This window comes from Anomaloglossus baeobatrachus, chromosome 8 (genome assembly GCF_048569485.1).
Source record: "Anomaloglossus baeobatrachus isolate aAnoBae1 chromosome 8, aAnoBae1.hap1, whole genome shotgun sequence".
Lineage (NCBI taxonomy): Eukaryota > Metazoa > Chordata > Amphibia > Anura > Aromobatidae > Anomaloglossus > Anomaloglossus baeobatrachus.
The window spans coordinates 31,463,658-31,482,600 of record NC_134360.1 but is presented as its reverse complement, the minus strand read 5'-3'; the positions used below and the strand labels follow the sequence as shown (position 1 = coordinate 31,482,600).

At 37.8% G+C, this 18,943-nt stretch overlaps 1 protein-coding gene across 3 annotated transcripts in view; it reads left to right on the top strand.

The window, feature by feature from the left end:
- Positions 1-18,943, top strand: part of FOXP1 (forkhead box P1) — a 918,681-nt gene that overhangs the window by 889,685 nt on the left and 10,053 nt on the right. For all 3 annotated transcript variants that reach the window (XM_075321416.1, XM_075321417.1, XM_075321418.1), the window contains 4 exons: positions 5,106-5,227; positions 9,464-9,478; positions 9,773-9,842; positions 13,359-13,525. In XM_075321416.1, coding sequence (XP_075177531.1) covers positions 5,106-5,227; positions 9,464-9,478; positions 9,773-9,842; positions 13,359-13,525 — 374 coding nt within the window. The remainder of the gene's footprint in view (positions 1-5,105; positions 5,228-9,463; positions 9,479-9,772; positions 9,843-13,358; positions 13,526-18,943) is intronic.

Genomic DNA, 18,943 nt, shown 5'->3' with positions numbered 1-18,943 from the left:
CCAGTGAGCGTAAGGTATATATTCCCCCAACTCCTGCGGGCGGAGTATATCTAATCCTCCCCAGATCTCACTGAATGCCCCACAATGATCCTTGGCATAAACTCGCTGCCACCAATCGATTACGATAACTATTACGCCGAGCTCACAGACGTGGAATTCAGGATCGAGATAACCGTACAGCCCAAGATTAAATTATATATATTTAATTGCCTTAAGGGCACACTAGATACTCCATCGAGATTAGCGGACTTTTGGCTGTGCATTCTTCAATCAACCATTGGAGTGAATCCCATTCCATGACCTCCTAAAAATCCAATCATCTGGGTCAAGATAGATGTAGCATCGGTCTTAAAAAATCAGTCATGGTCCAACGTTCAAGTAAAAGATGTTTTTGCTCAATCAAGATGTTTCTTAAAGGAGTGATCGAAATGTTGCCTATTTTGTTACCTCTTTTTCCAAAACTTGAGATGGGACTTGTTCTACATTCGATATTACTTCCAAAATTTGAGTTGTACACTTTTTTGTTTTGTATTTACTGCATGTTGAGGCCATTTGTATTAATGACTTGTCACAAGACATATAAAAGGAGGAGAAACTCTTGCTCTATAAGATCTTTTCTACCAGTCATAATTGACAGCTTGCTATCTCAAATAGATCCATACACCATTTTTTTGTTGCCTGTTTCTCTCCAAATTTAATGCAAGATCTTTTATCATAGCTGTTTTCCAACAAACTTGGATAGATTTGTGGCCCCCAAATAAAATATACTTAACCTACATAACAATTATTTTTGAAAATGCAACCAATAGGAATAATAGACTTCGGGGATGTAATTAAGTTCTTGAACTGGAAAATGTTCGAAAAGCACACACCACCACATTCTTGCATGTGTAAACCTAGATAAAAGGGAATGTGTCATGAGGATTGTATACCTCAAACTAATGACCTCTATGTAAAGCCACTTTCATGCTGATTAAATGCATACCTTTATTGTAGAAATCCATTTTGCCATTTCTGAGAAATTCGGCATTGAAATCCTATGCAAATGAGCTGCAAGTGCTTCCTGGTAGAATGTTGCACTTGCAGCTCACTTGCTTTCCCTTCCTATAGTAACCTACAGTATTCCTTGCGTTCCACCTGCCTCTTCTGTCGAGTTGACAGGCCAAGGGAAACAGGTGACAAACAAGAGTGTTGGGCAATCAGACACAAGAGGTGACCGGGGAATAGGGTGGGAGCGCAGGGAGAGCTGCAAATGCAATGTCACACTCCTAAGCATGTGCAGCTCATTTGCATATGATTTCAATGCTGATTCTTGCAGAAATGGAAAAAACAGATTTCTACAATCAAGGTATGGATTTATTCACCATAAAAGTAAATATGTGTTTGAGCTACAAAATTCTCATGACAGATTCTGTTTATAGCAGCCCCAATGGGTCAGTGCTCCCCAAATCAGTAAAATCCCAATGGAAGCAAGGATGGCAACATTTTTATGAAGTTTTTCCTCTTTATTTTACTTGGAATCTTACATCCATTATTATTTTGACTCAATAATAGCAACAGATATACAACTATATATTAAAATAATGGGCGTGATCAACAAGAATTATATATATATTTTTTGTTTATCATATAGATATACACCTATTATGTCATATATATTTGTATACTTGCACTTGGAAGAGTAGAACAAAGAGCTAAATCTTCATAAAAAATGCTGAAATCCTTGCTGCTTTTTGAGATGACCGCTCATGACCGTTACCGGTAAGCTGGTTGGTTGCACGTTCATAAATATTGTTTTGTTCTGTAATTGGCTTAACATTCTTAAGGAATGAAGAATAACCTATAGGTGATTGTAAAGTTTCACACATAGTTAGAAATAACAGTTGTTAGTGGTGTTCTCCAGGCGTAGACCAGTAATGCCGGAGTCATTCTTGCGAGTGACTCACGCGAGTCTTGCATCGCATCACCTGGCACAGCTACACACTCTCCGGACCTGAGCATCTCAGCTGCATAGAAATATATGCAGCTGACCCACTCCTGTCAGGAGAGTGTGCGACCTTGGTGGGTGATGCTATGCGAGACTCGCACTAGTCACTCACAAGTGTGACTCCGGCCTAAGGTTGGTGTATGACCAACGAAACCTTCTCCGATCATCAGAACAATTGAGTCCATTTCAGTAAATTTGGCCAAGGTGTAGTAGAAACAGGCACAGCCATATTCTGTTATATAAAAACCACCGTGCCTCTATAAACAATTCGAAACCATAAATCCTTCCCTGATGCCTGAAAATCGAGATGGATTGAGGCCTTCATACACAGTAGCCTAATGTCATCTGAAGCCACCGATATCAACCAGAACATGAGGGCGTCGGCTGATTGTTGTGAAACATGTTGATCGGGCAGTTTTGATTTCGGATTGCCGATCGCATATGTCTTATGGACATAAGGTGGTGGCTTTCTCATAGAGAACACATTGACGCTCATGTTTATTGGAGAGTTGGCTGAGATGGCTGTCAACTGAATGATCGGTTGAAGTATCGCTCAGCTGGCAGCCATCTGATTAACCTTTGATGGTCTACTCTAAAGAAAAGACATTCAATGGTCTACTCCTGGAAAACCCATCGAAGTTCTAAAATGGTAAGTACAGAATTGTTTTGTCACAATATATGTTGAAAGGGGCTGACAAATTACTGAGGCCATATATTTGTTGCCTTTGCTGAAAATTGTAGTGATTTGTCCAAAGATTTAGCCTACACAATTTCTCGAGATCTCAACAAACTAAAATGGTCATACTTGCATTGGCCCCACCCTGTGATCAGCTTCAGAAGCCCATGAACACATATGGTTCTTCAAAGGACAACCTCACCATTTGTGGAATTCTCTTTATGGAGGGGCCACTTGGCTATGTCACGTGAACTTCTCTGCAGCCTCTGTTCCTAGACTGGATACTGGATACAAAAGATCTTTTTAAGGCTATGGGCACACAGATTTTTTTAGATTTTTTTTTTCTTCTTGTGACTTGGTCTCTTCCTATCAATCTCATTGGTAAAATCGCTTTGCACTTCATATTTTCAAGGTTTTGAGTGTTTTTTTGCTTTACATTTTGGGGAAAAAAACACATGGTGGAAAAAAAAAGGCATTGCCACTTCTTTGACGTTGCTCCTAAATTAATCCGCTCCAAACTAGGCACTGTGCAATTAAAAGATTCCAAGAAAATGCTTGAAAGGAAAAACTCCTCAAAAACTTTTTAGAACCATTTTAGGAATTGAAAAACTCTTCAAAAACCCTTAAAAGGATAAAAATAATTTCCAGTAGCTACTTCTGAAAAAATTCATAGTTTTTGAACTCTTCACAAAATTTTGTGTGCCCATAGCTTTTAAAAGTTGTGTAATCTCTTCTTCTGGTAGTGGACACTTGCTTCAGGACCATTCCACGAGCTATATCATTCGAGTAATAATGAGCAAATTTAGCCTAACAGTTGGTTAATAAAAATATTGAAGAGTCTTCCACCAGAAAACTGTTTTTTGAGAGAGTGCATATTATTTGTAACTGTGTAGAGAAGAGAAGCTGCATATCCATATGGCCCCTTATAAAGAGGATACTTTGTTGAGTTTTGCCTTTAAAGGGGAGCTATCATTAGAAAATTACCTACTGTTTACATCAGTTTTTTGTGTTAAGAAAAATGGCAATTTGTATTTTATTATTTTCCTATCTCAGTCTTAACAAATAGTAATATTGCATATTTCATATTGAACACTGGAGATTTTTTCAGATTCATACTTCCTTTACTTTCAGGAAGAGTTTGCAGCAGTTTCGTTATCAGCAGAGGCAGGATAATAAAGACAGTTAACAGCTGATATCACATGATCCGCCAATAGCAATAAGGGCTGTCACAGCTCCCCCTCCCTCCAAAATGACCTCGTTAGATAGTTCAATACAAAAAGGTAGGGTCAGGGTCTACTTATTGTGGCTAACGTAGATGTATTTTTTCCACAAAAAGGTATGGTTGTGGCTAACGTACATGTATTGTTTCCGCAAAAAGGTACGGTTGTGGCCAATGTACGTGTATTGTTTCCGCAAAAAGGTACGGTTGTGGCCAACGTACGTGTATTGTTTCTGCAAAAAGGTACGGTTTTGGCCAACGTACATGTATTGTTTCCGCAAAAAGGTACGGTTGTGGCCAACGTACGTGTATTGTTTCCGCAAAAAGGTACGGTTGTGGCCAACGTACGTGTATTGTTTCCGCAAAAAGGTACGGTTTTGGCCAACGTACATGTATTGTTTCCGCAAAAAGGTACGGTTGTGGCCAACGTACATGTATTGTTTCTGCAAAAAGGTACGGTTGTGGCCAACGTACATGTATTGTTTCCACAAAAAGGTACGGTTGTGACTAACGTACATATATTGTTTCCGCAAAAAGGTACGGTTTTGGCCAACGTACATATATTGTTTCCGCAAAAAGGTACGTTTTTGGCCAACGTACATGTATTATTTCCACAAAAAGGTACGGTTGTGGCCAACGTACATGTATTGTTTCCACAAAAAGGTACGGTTGTGACTAACGTACATATATTGTTTCCGCAAAAAGGTACGGTTTTGGCCAACGTACATATATTGTTTCCGCAAAAAGGTACGTTTTTGGCCAACGTACATGTATTATTTCCACAAAAAGATACGGTTGTGGCCAACGTACATGTATTGTTTCCGCAAAAAGGTACGGTTGTGGCTAACGTACATATATTGTTTCCGCAAAAAGGTACGGTTGTGGCCAACGTACATGTATTATTTCCACAAAAAGGTACGGTTGTGGCCAACGTTCATGTATTGTTTCCTGTAACAAAAGGAAGTTAGAATCTAAACAAAGCCCCAGTGGCCAGTGTGAAAATTACAATTATTTTTTTTCTATACATTTTTAACAAAGACTGTGATATGGAGAAAAAATAAGTTCCAAAAATTCTTGGAAAAAAACACTTAACATAAATACTTAATTTAACCAATAGGTGTTTTTCTGATGATATCTTCCTTAAAAAAAAAAAGTGAAGATGATGATTTTTGTTGATGATGAGCGCTCACCTCTAAATGTTTTTTCTCCTGTCCCTGCTGCAGAATGCAGTGCGCCATAATCTTAGTCTACACAAGTGTTTTGTGCGAGTAGAAAACGTAAAAGGGGCAGTATGGACAGTGGATGAACTAGAATTCCAAAAAAGGAGGCCACAAAAGATCAGTGGGTACGTCCACCATCCTTTGAACTTCTTAGTGTAGTTTGTTATGGTACCTGTGGTTTCATTTGGTGATGGAACAACAGAGGTGCACTCGCAATGTTTCAGCTTCCTCAGAGGGAAGTACTATACATTATCCCTGCCATTTTTTTGTATACCCACTGATACCCTGCCCTGCTTGCTTTGGTGTATGCTGCATCATCATTTGGTGCTTTTTGAGTGCCAGTGCCTATTAACACTCACCCGATCATTTGCTTACGCATTGTTATGTTTTTTCCTTTCCCCTCTATTCATTGTGCTGCTTCTTTATTCCAACTCCATCATATTCCTCTGCATCTTTTTGCTTTCGGGTCTCCCGATTTCCCCCCCCTTTTTTTCCCCACTTTGGCCATTGCTTTGGTCCTAGGGTGCTATTCGCACCAATCTCTCTCTCCATAAGTGCTTTATCAGAGTAGAGGATGAGTATGGGTCCGTTTGGACTGTTGATGATGAAGAGTTTAAACGTGGCCGCCATATTCAGAGAGGCCGTCCTCGAAAATACTGCCCTGATGAACACTTTGACGAGCTTGTTGCACAGTAAGAGCCTTAACTTGCTTGATTTTTATTTTATTTTTCTTTGGTTTAATTTTGCCCTGCTTTTCTTAGCCGCTTCCCTTTGCATGTATGTATTGCCAACATTTTCATTCAGCCGGCTTCACCCTCAAGGAACTTTGTATAGTGCCCTCAAATTACGAGTCTACACCTTGTATTTTCCATGTTGTTAAGTGTACCTACACATACACACAATACAGGCAGATGAAATATGGATGTGTGAAGAATGAAAACCATTTGGTCTGATAACTCTTTCATGGAACCGGCCATCTCTGTTCTTAGTTAGCTTCTATTCGCACCGCATTTGGGCTATACATTCGGGTTGAACATATGAGACACTTGTGTAAGACTAGTGTCTGGCACGCACCACTCCAACCGTTCGTGCAGCTTGGTGCAGCCCTCCAAATGCTGCAAAACAAGTCTAATTTTGTAATATCCAAGACACCGAAAACTCCTTCATCAATTAGAAAAATCTTTATTGGTCCCAAAGTACATGAGGGAATAAAAACAGTTCGACGTTTCGACCAACGCAAGGCCTTTATCAAGCCATAGAAAGGTGAGATACTCATTTTTTCCCAAATATATGACAAATTAACACTATTTTAGCTTATGTGTCCAAATTTACATTGGTATACCTTTTATCTAGTGAATTTGATGTGTAATCATAAGAAAAAAATCACGGACCATCTATTGGATGTAGGTATCCTCTAAAGCAATTTCTGACCCTTTATTGGAACTTGAAAAGGATATTAGCCAAGCAAAAAAACATCTGTAGAGTTTTGTTGGGCTTTCTGCCCCATGTCGGTACACGGCACGTTACTGGTTGGTTGATTAGGATGCCTTTGGTACAGCTTTGGTTCTAGTTACTGAGATTCAGCTAAAGTAATAGATCTTACAGGTAATGCCACATGGGAAAAAAATATGCAAATTAGCTCTCTTCGTAAAGGAAGAAATGTTTTAGGGCATTGCCTGTAAAACACTATACTAGTTAGAGAGCCATTGCTTCTGTGTAGTCATTAACGCTCAACTGGATTGGACGTCAACTGGACGGGAGTCAATGGTATCCAACTCTTTTGGTGTCAGATTACTTGGACATATGTTCAACAGTACCATTCAAATGTGAGCCCAAATGAGGTGTGAACTTATCCTTTCCTTTATATCATCAAATTATTGTCTTTTTTTTTTATAATTCTGGTCTCGAATATTGGTTCACCATCCATTGGCGGCCTCCTAAAGGAAGGAATGTTGTATTCCCATGGCCTGTATGACACCATTCTTTGTAGAGAGCCTTTTCTCCCGCGTAGTCATTAAAGGTTAACTGGATTGGACGTCAAGTCAACTGGATGGGAGTCAATGGCATCCAACTCTTTTGGTGTCTGATTACTTGGACATATGTTCAACAGTACCACTCAAATGTGAGCCTAAATTTGGTGTGAACATACCCTTTCCCTTATAATGTCAAGTTTTTATCTTTTTTTTATAATTATGACCTCTCGAATTTTGGGTCACCATCCATCGGCTGCCTCTATTGTGTGTGACTTTGCTGTTTTATATGTTCGTTTCTATGTATTTTACTAGAGTTTTGTAGGGTAAATACTAAATGTGTATGGAAGAAAAGTGTTTATTCAGGATTTTCCTGGCTTGACAGAATGTATAACATTATTTTGTTATGGTGAATCTGTTAAAACCGTGCACTTCTGTCACACAAAACGGAGTGTCCCCCCCCGCTGAGTCTTTCAATATGAGATTATTGTTGAACCCAGCAGTAGGTTCCTCTTTCTGGAGGCAGGAAGTTACCTGTATAAATAACAATGAATTCTTCTCAACTGAGAACTAATACTTGCCGTTAAGACGATTCTGTCAGGTTATGGAAACTTTACGCTTATTTCAAACTGTGTAAATATTGATATATCTATTTCGGCATAGATGCCATATTCATCGGGGTGACTCGACTGCCACTGGTGGACGTTACATACATGGGACGTATTACCCAACCACGAAAGTATTTTTAATAGTTTGAAAGCTATGATATAACTTCATAGTGTACAAAGCCTTAAAAAATGGCAATGGTCACCTCGAGGAAGGCCTAAAAAATGTAATATATAATATTATTATGATGATGATCAACTTTTTAAGTATTTAGTAGAGCTCAGCAAAAAGATTTTTAAGACCCTCTTCCAATGGCCATGTCAGAAGTCCATGCCCGCCGGACCAAAGTCCTGTGAACTTTCTCCTACCTGCTAAGAAGCTTGGCGCCTCTACTGACTGGTAGGCTCTTTGACCTCATTGTTGTGGCACACACAACACATTCATGACGTTATGGTAGGTCTAATAATTGGTAGAGATACCGGTGAGGTTTACAGGTCTATAGTCCAGCAATCACGGACTACCAATGTGGCCGCTTGAGCAGGGTACTGAGAATCTTTTTGCTCTGCTCTAGCATTTAGGCTCTGTTCACCCAGGTGTTATGACCTAATATTGTTAAAGAACCCATGACAAATCTCTTCTGTGGCTGATTCTAATGGATCCCATTGACTTAAAAGGAATCTACCCGTTAATCTGCAGGTTAATAGCATTCTGAAGCTACCCGGTGCTTGCAATGAGAGCTCTCCTGCCAGGAGGAAATTATTATTTTTCTTGGCAACCTTGGACTTTTAGTCTTGGGGGTGGCGCCAGCGCAGCTTCCGTCAATGCACTGTGGATAGTAAGTGGTGGCCGAAACCGCGCCACTTCCTCTGACTGACAGCTGAGTCTAATGCTGAAGCTGCCGGGAAAAAAAAAATGTTAATTTCTTCCCGGCAGTGGGGCTCTAAGTGCAGGCATCGGGCAGCTTAAGAACACAATTAACCTACAGAATAACCTCATATCTGCAGGTTATTAGCGGTTTTTCTTTACCTGACGGGCTCCCTTTCATTTTTATTGTGTGGGAATAATCTGTTATCTTCGATCCACAGGACAGGTGATGACTGACTGATCGGTGGGAGTCTGACCCCTTTGACTCCTGTCAATCCTGAGATCGAGCCCCTAAAAAAAACAGGGCACTGTTGGAATATAGTGGATGGCTGTATATGTAAACTCTATTTGTTGTCCTTGGACTGGCGGAGAAAGCGGAACTCTGTACTCTTCTTGAGCATTCTATAGACGAATAATGAAGCCGGCATGTGCGGTCACCACTCCATTTCAACAGGCCATGATCCCATGATCCGAGGGAGTCCCAATGGCGAAAACCCAACCGATCAACAATCATCTTCTCACCCTGCCTGTGGGATGTGGAACTCATTCAGCTTTCATGTTTCTGTATTTTTGAATATATTCTGTCTGTATCCATGAACATCTATGGAATGACGATATACCAGAAACGTGACCGGTATGAGTCAGTAATATAGAATTTTTATTAACTGCATCAAAATACAAAGTCAAAAACAAAAACATCCCACAAAATAAAAAAGAAATCCAAGCCAAGAAATTTTCATACATTCCTAACATGGTGTGAACAGAGCCGTATATTCTATATTATGTCAATTGTCTGAATATTGAAGAATATCAATGCCAAGACAGAATCCTATTTCTATATTTGTTTTGTTTGTTTTTTTTTATTTCTTTTTTTGTTGCCTTGTTAAATAATGAGAGCAATATTCTGCTTTATGCCTACAGAGAGGATAGACACTGGTAGGTAACATGAAAATGCTTTTTTACGTGTTTTTTATTTTTTTTTAATTATTATTATTTGCACAATAATTATACTTGTCAAAGCTGTAATTTCTATTACATCCAGTATAATTCTTTATTGTGTTGAAACTAAATGAACCTGCCCTGCATTTAAATTAACCTCCTCAAGGCAGGCTTGAAACTTGTTTTTTTTATTATTATATATTTTTTAATTTTTATTTCCTATTTAATTTAAGAACAAATAAAGTGAATACTTTTATTAACTTTTGTTTTTTGTTTTTTTTATTTATGCAGTAGTCCTTCTCTTATTAAAAACATTCATACAAGTCACGCCTACTGCACACCCCTCAATGCTGCTTTGCAGGTGGGTAGCTTTTCCTTTATGTCACCGTTTGGCGTCTTTTCTGCTTATTGCAAAATATATTATCCTGGTTCTAATTAGATATTAAATTTTAATTCTGTTAAACTTTTTTCTTTTTTTTTAAGTGCATAAAGCATCACAGTCCCTGGAGGCAGGCACATATCAGTCTGCTTCAGCATTAGTTAGATGCTTAGCATTTTGAATATTGTGGCAAAAAAATTAAAAGTTCACTTATTAATATTTATCAGCAGTATCATAATTTCCATCCTCTTATTTCAGAATTTCACTTGAGGCAAAAATACCACAAGTGTAATTACTCGAGCCGAGCTATTAATGTGCGGAATGAAAGAATACTGTGTCACATGACCTCCTATTGTTTCGGGGGTCTAGGGAAGAAAAAAAAATACGAAAATATAAAAAAAAATCCTGTCTTAAAATTATGATTGCTTATTGATATAATTTAGATATTTTATAATGTTTTTATATCACTGATGCTTTTGTATTGATATTTTAAATATTGAGGTTTATTAGATTATTATTTTAAATACGGTACTGTTGTTTTTGTATTATTTTAAATACTTCGCTTTTTTTATAATTTCTTTTTTTATTTTATATATACTGTGTGTGTGTGTATATATATATTTTTTTTATTATTTCTTTTCTGAATATACTGCATATATTTTTTTTCTGATGTGTTTTTTTATACTTTTTTTGTATTGTTATTTTAAATACTTTACTTTTTATATATTTTTTTAATTTCTTTTATGATTATATATTTTTTTTTTACATTTTTCTGATTATAACCAGCTTTACATTTCTATATATACATACCTTTTTACCTTTTTTTAATTTTCTTTCATGTGGTATGTATTTTTATACTGATGTTTTTTGTATTGTTATTACTTTTTATTTTAGATTTTATTTTATATCTTATATGTAAATTTATTTTTATTTTCTGATTTATACTTATTTATTTTATGATTACTGGCACATATTTTTAATTAGTATTTTAAATATATATATATATTTATAATATTGTATATAAATATATAATATTTTAAATATATTTTTTTTAAATTTGTTTTCTGATTATATATTTGTTTGATTTTATTTATATATACACATAATATATAATGTATAAATGTGTGTATATATATATATATAAAATCCTTTTCTGTTTATATATTTTTTTTGCATCTCTTTTCTTATTATAGTCAGCTGCACATTTTTATACATTTTTTTTTCATGCACTATGTATGTTTTATACCGATGCTTTTAGTATTATTTTAAATACTTTACCTTTATTATATATATATCTATATATCTATATATATATATATATATATATATATATATATATATATATATATATATATATATATATAATATACATACATACACGCAAATATATCATAATATATATAACATTTCCTTTCTGCTGTGTATATATATATATATATATATTATAAAATTTATTTTCTGACTATTTTTATTTTTTAGTTTTCTGGTTTTATATTCTTAATTTTTATTCTGATTATAGATTTTTTTATTTCTTTTCTGACTTTTTTAATTTTTCTGCTTTTATATTTTTAATTTCTTTTCTGATTGTAGTCAGCTTTACGTTTTTAGATTTATATACCTTTTTTTTTTTTATTTTCATGCATTATGCATTATTTTTTTATACTCCATTTTAGTGTTTATTAGACATTTGCTCCCTTTGTAGCCTCTTCATAAATGCCTGCTCAATTATACAAGTTCATCACATGATAAGAAGGCAAATACGATAACAAATATTTTCTAATTTCTATGGATAATCAGAGTTTTGATAAAACAGAAAAGGAAAAAAAAATTAAAACCAAGGCAATTCCTCCAATTATTAGAAGTCAAATAGTGACAACAGCGAAAGGAAAGAATTGTAAATACTGTTCATTAGTTGCTTACTGTCCCCCGAGTCTTGTGAAATATGATTTTAAAGGCTGTTCTGTCTGTAGAATACTATTAAGATTACAAGCACAATTTACATTCATGAGGCTGAAAGGCAAAATGAAATGATCCTATATTCTATCAGATTCCTTCCTTAACGATGACTAATTCCAATTAGAATGCTCAGCAGATTCTACACTGCTTGTTTTTGGAAATGTAACACAAGCTGTTATCTCTTGTTTTTTTTTCTAATTTTTTTTTCCCCCCAAGATTGCATTATAAAATATATTAAAAAATACTCACAGTATTACATTAATACACATTTTAATAAGCGGAAAATGGAAAAGATAAAAATACGTCCACTGCATATGAAAAGAGAATAACATAAAATTAGAAAAAAATTCAGACAAATACATTGGGTTTGTCATTTAGGTCAGTATAGTATAAGGTATACAGTAGATGAGAAAATCTAATTTTACAAAACAATTGGATTCATCAGAGTACGAATATTTTTTTCCTTAGGGCGAATGCAGCAAAATGACGGCTAGTTGTCAATTTAATGGTTCCTAGAATGCCAATGTTATGCTCACATCTACGGATCTTTTGGACTTGTCCTGCTTCCACCGGTCTTCTGACAGGCTCTCCTATTCCCTTTCTTTTATTTTCCTTCTGGCCGAGTCTCCCATTCAGTAGACAAGACCCAACTCCAGTCCTCTAGAGCCACCAACACTACGTTTTCAGGATTTCTTTAGTATTGCACAGATGATGATCCCAACACCTCTGTATTGCGAAGGAAATCCTGAAGACATAGTGTTGTTGGCTCTTGAGGACTGGAGTTGGGGAACACTGCACTAGACCATTGGCATGGGGCGCAATCTAATGATGTGTCGAAAGTCCCACATGACCACAAAAGTCAATGACATACATTCCATCACTGGTGACCGCGTTATGATCAGTTCTACTAATTTTTATCCTCCTTCCGAGGGGGTTGTTCATTCATAAGACCTGTGGCCATAGGACATGTATAGAAGGCAAGGGGCTGTGAAGGAGAAGCGCAATAGGGTCTTACCAAACTAACAATTAGGTATGTAAAAAGTGAGGAACTCACCTCTAGCGGTTGTGCCAGTCACAACCCCTATAACAGCTGATAAAATTAATTGAACAGCTGCAGCCCCGAGAAGAGGAACCGGTTTTCAGCTGCGCTATCACCACACCGAAAGTATTGCTAGTTTGTCTTTTATTCTTTATGCACAGGTAAACGTGTTCCAGGGGGCTGTGACCCCTGAAACGCGTTGACCTGTGCATAAAGAATAAAAGACATGAATTAGCAAATTTCTGGACTATCAGTCAGGTGTCTTTAAATACTGTATTGAAACTCTCAGCTTACGTTCACATCACTTACTTTTCAAGTTTAGTCGGGAATGTTCCTGACGTGTGCTAAACCTGCCCACAGGTATGTCCGTGTGGGTGATGGGCATCAATTTAACATATAGGTTCTGGCATATATAGTTTGTAGTTGAGAAGGCAACATTTTTGAAAAATGTTTTTGGATTTTGTGGCTTAGTGTGAATAGTATGCTTTTGAATTTTGCAACAGGCTTCAATGGCTGAGAACAGTATACCTCTATACACTACGGCTTCCATGGGAAATCCAGCTCTGACCAGCTTAGCCAGTGCCATGAGAGAAGAACTAAACGGTGTGATGGAACATGGCAACAGTAATGGTAGCGACAGTAGCCCGGGACGTTCCCCTATGCAAGCAATGTGAGTATTGAGAATGGTAGCGGTCTGTTTCACGGTGTTTGCGCAGTGGTTTTGGTAAATCTTCATTATCGCTCCTGAAGATGGTCACAACCTAATACAACTGGATGGGTTTGCTCCTGTCCATGTGCCCAAACGAAGAGCTGTTCATCAAGCATGATCGCTCAGTGATTAGCACTGTTGCCTTACACCACCAGGGTCCTGAGTTTGAATTCCATCAATGTCAACATCTGTGGGAGTTCTTTTTATGGGATTCTTCTAAATACTGTGGTTGCCACTTGCAGTCCAATAACATACTGAAAGCCATTTAAGAATGCTGAAATTTAAATCTAGTGCCTCTATGGGATAAGGAAGTAACACAATGGCTATGTATAGCGGAGCTACATATTTAGACCCTGGCAGACTTGACACAGCCCTTCATGGTCACTTGTTCATGCCACGCAATACCACATTGATACCACACAATACCACATTTCAGCTGTAGCAAATAAAATTTCCTTGTCACTTGCCTCACTTCTCACAGCTCTTTATCAAAGGTTTCAGAAGCCAAGGAATTGCTAAAGGAAAGGTTTAAGGAGTGTGGAGATATTTCCTGTTTGTAACAACAACTAATGGGCTCATAACTTTCCTAAAAAGCACACCCATTGGAGTAAATTTTATTGAGTGCCGATTAGCTTACCAGTATGTTTTTGAAGTAGGTGTACAGTCCAGTTCACCATGTTGCTATTCCTCATTCTGGGTATCTTGGGTAACCGCTTCACCATAGCCAGTGTAATCGAAAAGGAGAAATGTTAAAAGTCCAGCTCTGACATACGAAATAGGTCAGGAGGCTCATGGCTGGTCCAGAAATCATAGCTTTTTGTACCCAAACTCAACAACCACATTGGCATATGTGTGACTGTAGAATTCAGGTCAGGAGGCTCATGGCTGGTCAAGAAATCATAGCTCTTCATACCCAAATTCAACAGCCACATTGGCATATGTGCAACTGTAGAATTCAGGTCAGGAGGCTCATGGCTGGTCCAGAAATCATGGCTCTTCATACCCAAATTCAACAGCCACATTGACGTATGTGTGACTATAGAGTTCAGGTCAGGAGGCTCATGGCTGGTCAAGAAATCATAGCTCTTTGTACCCAAACTCAGCAGTTACATTGGCATATGTGCAACTGTAGAGTTCAGGTCAGGAGGCTCATAACTGGTCCAGAAACCATGGTCAGGTACATGAACCATAAAACTTGGACTTGTGAAGTCAACCTTACTTTGAAGGATTCAGCCTATCCATACATTTCGAAGACAGTCAATGATTTTGGTGCACACAGTGTAATACTTCATGTTCTCTGTGGAGGCACTGCAGGAAATTTGAACACTCATCTCAGGTTCTCCAACAGATTACGGATGACCCTTTAAATAAAAAAGAAACACTTGTCTAAGATCCACAATCGTCCTAAGCACCACATTTAATTCTAAAATCTTTATTTTTTCTCAACCTACTTCCTTTATTTTCTAAATGTCTATAATGGAATCACAGAAATTCCAGAATCCTACAGGAACCTGTAGCACAAACGATTATGATGATTTCAGATTACGGAGCCCCGGGAGAGATATTTACAATGCTTTAAAAGCCTAACAAAATATTTTAGAATTTTTTATGTGTTACTAAACTACTTCTGTGTAAATGAAAATAACGCCGAGAAACATATTTAAAGTTACTGCGCTCTCTGCAGAGAAGGGAGCGTGATTAATTGCGGCAGCAATTTGTGTTTTTCTCTTAATGCCAGCGAGATACATTTGGCGTTAAACTGCCACGCAGCCTCCTCTTTAAAAAGTGCCGTAAACAGTTATGATGCGTCTAATTTTTCAGCATCCCAATAAATTAGACTCAATCAAGCTTTTAACGCCAACATTATCTCGGCATTACCTTGTTAGCATGGAAACCGTGGCGAAGCTGCGGAAATTATACGGCATCCTATTTTTTTTTTATTCCTTCTTTACGACACTATAATGCCACAGCTCTTTTCATCCCAGGACTCGGCTTGCTGAGTGTTTCTTAATAGGAGTTTGTAGGACTTTCATCCTCATAGCTTCCAATGGTATCCGCAGAGCAGTTGTGCCTCATGCTGTGTGCGCCATCGGAAACCCAATTCCTTTTAACAGCCGCAAGCTTCACTCCTCTGCTCCCAGAGTGGACAAATAAAAGGATTATTGAGATGTGATAAATAAAATAAAAATTCTCTTCTCTGTCAGGATATTTACAGCTCAACTGTCTCAGAAAAGAAAAGTTAAAGCTCAAGAAGAAGAAGAAGAAAAAAAATAAAATCGAAGGTTGTGCTTAAAGTGTCACGGCACGTATTAAAGTCTTGGCACATTTATTGCTCATCCTCAAAAAATGTAAGATTACCGGGAAGGGAGACCTCAACCATTGTGATCCCCACTTATCCAAAGAACAGGACTTTCCAAGTCCCCTGTAGGAATAAAGAGGTAGAGCTTGTGTGTGACCATCTCTCCATGGAGTGTTGGTCGAGCACATGACCATTCATTTACAAAATAAATGAGGGCCAAGTGGTTAGACCCAAGCATATATATATATATGAAACTTGGAAAGTCCTGTTCTTTGCATTAGTGGGGATCCCAAAATTTGACCTTCCCTCCTAAGTAATCTTACATTTATGAGGAAGAGTGATAAAGCTGAAGAAGTAAAATCGTAGGTTGTGCATGTCATGGCACATGTTAAAAGTCTTGGCACATTTATCAATCAACCTCAAAATGTAAGATTACTGGGGAGGGAGAGGTCAACCATTGTGATCCTCAATTATCCAAAGAACAAGACTTTCCAAGTCCCCTGTAGGAATGGAGAAGTAGAGCTTGTGTCTGTGACCGCCTCTCCATGGAGTGTTGGTTGAGCTTATGACCAACCACTTACCATTTTCAAAATCATTGAGGATCCCAGTGGTTAGACCCAAGCATAGGAAACTTGGAATGTCCTGCTCTTTGGCTAAGTGGGGATCACAATGGTTGACCCTCCCTCCCAGGATATCTTACATTTATGAGGATGAGTGATAATTGTGCTAAGACTTCAACAAGAGTTAAAAGCTCAAGAAGAAAAAAGTAAAATCGTAGGTTGTGCACGTGATAAAGTCTTGGCAAATATATCAATCAACCTCATAAATGTAAGATTACTGGGGAGGAAAGGTCAACTATTGGGATCCCCAATTATCCAAAGAACAGGACTTTCCAGGTCCCCTGTAGGAATGGAGAAGTACAGCTTGTGTGTGACGGCCTCTCCATAGAGTGTTGGTCAAGAACATGACCAACCATTTACTATTCTCAAAATCAATGAGAATCCCAGTGGTTAGATCAAAGCATATACTGTATATACTGTATAAGAAATTTGGAAAGTCCTGTTCTTTGGATTAGCGGAGATCCCAATGGTAGACCTTCCCTTCCAAGTAAACTTAAATTTATGAGGATGAGTGATAAAGCTCATAAATGTAAAATTACTGGGGAGGGAAGGTCAACCATTGGAATGCCTAATTATCCAAAGAACAGGACTTTCCAGGTCCCCTGTAGGAATGGAGAAGTACAGCTTGTATGTGACGGCCTCTTCATGGAGAGTTGGTCTAGCACAAGACCAACCATTTACTATTCTAAAAATCAATGAGGATCCCAGTGGTTAGATCAAAGCATATACTGTATATAATGTATAAGAAGCTTGGAAAGTCCTGTTCTTTGGATTAGTGGAGATCCCAACGATTGACCCACCTTCCCAAGTAATCTTACATTTATGAGGATGAGTGATAAATGTGCCAAAACTTAAACAAGAGTTAAAAGCTTAAGAAGAAAAAAATAAAAATTGTAGCTTGGGCACGTCATGACACATGATAAAGTCCTGGCACATTTATCAATCAACCTCATAAATGTAAGATTACTAGGGAGGGAAGGTCAACCATTGGGATCCCCAATTATCCAAAGAACAGGACTTTCCTAGTCCCCTGTGAGAAAGCGAAGTAGAGCTTGTGTGTGACCACCTCTCCATGGAGTGTTGGTCAAGCACATGATCAACCATTTACCATTCTCAAAATAAATGAGGGTTCCCTTGCTTAGACCCGCGCACGCATATACATATATGAAACTTGGAAAGTCCTGTTCTTTAGATTGGTCAGGATCCAAATGGATTACACTCTCTCCCCAGTAAACGTACCTTTATGAGGATGAGTGATAAATGTGCCAAAACTTTACCAAGCGCTAAAGCTCAAGAAGAACAAAACATAATAAAATTAACTTTTTTTCCTAAAGTTATGGCATGTGTAAAAGTTTTGGCACATTTATCACTCAATTTCAAATATAAGATTACTGGGGAGGGAGGGTAAATCATTGGGATCCCCTACTAATCCAAAGAACTGGACTTTCCAATTTCCATATATATGACCTTCATCGGTTTTGACAATGGCAAATAGTTGGTCACATGCTCGACCAACACTCCATGGTGAGACCGTCACACACATGCTCTACGTCTCGATTCCTACAGGGGTCTTGGAAAGTCCTGTTCTTTGGACCAATGTGGATCACAATGGTTGACCTTCTTCCCCAGTGATCTTACATTTGGGGTTCCTATTTAACATTTTTCAATAAGACCTAGATGCTTTTGTAGACAGAAAATATATTGGTTAGAAGTCTTTAAGTCTAAAAATTATCCAAAATATGGGTTACGAGCTATACGTATATACGAGAATATGAGCTTCATTATATTATAATTATATATATATATAGCTCTGATGATTTAGGAAAGCCTGCACTCGCTGGGGGTTGGACCCGATGGCCCTTGAGGTCCCTTCCAACTCTACCATTCTATGATTCTTAGGGTGTGCTAGAGAGTTAGGGGAGGATAGGGCTCTTCTCTCTGTGTACAGTGTTTGGGATATATTCCTTAATCTATTTACTCACCTTTGAACTGACTCTCTCTTCTAAATATCTTTTTTTTTTATGTGGAGCCCAACACTGGATCCCATATTCCTGATGTGGCCTTACAAGTGATTTATAGAGGGGTAACAATACGTTGGGATCATGGTATTTTATCTATTTGGATACACCCTAAAATCTTGTTTGCTTTTGCAGCTGCTGCCTGACATTGAGCACTGTTGCTGTTACTTGTAACCAGAATCCCAAAGTCCTTCTCCTGTTCTGTAGGCCCAAGTTTACTTCCATTTAATGTATATGTAGCTATAGGATTACTACGTCCTAGGTGCATTACTCTACATTTATCATCATTAACTCTAATTTCCTAAGGGGTACTTTACACGCTGCGACATTGCTAGCGATGTGGAGCGCGATAGCACCCGCCCCCGTCGCACATGTGATATGCTGCCGTAGCGAACATTATCGCTTCATACGCACATACCTTGTCGGCGACGTCTCGGTGACT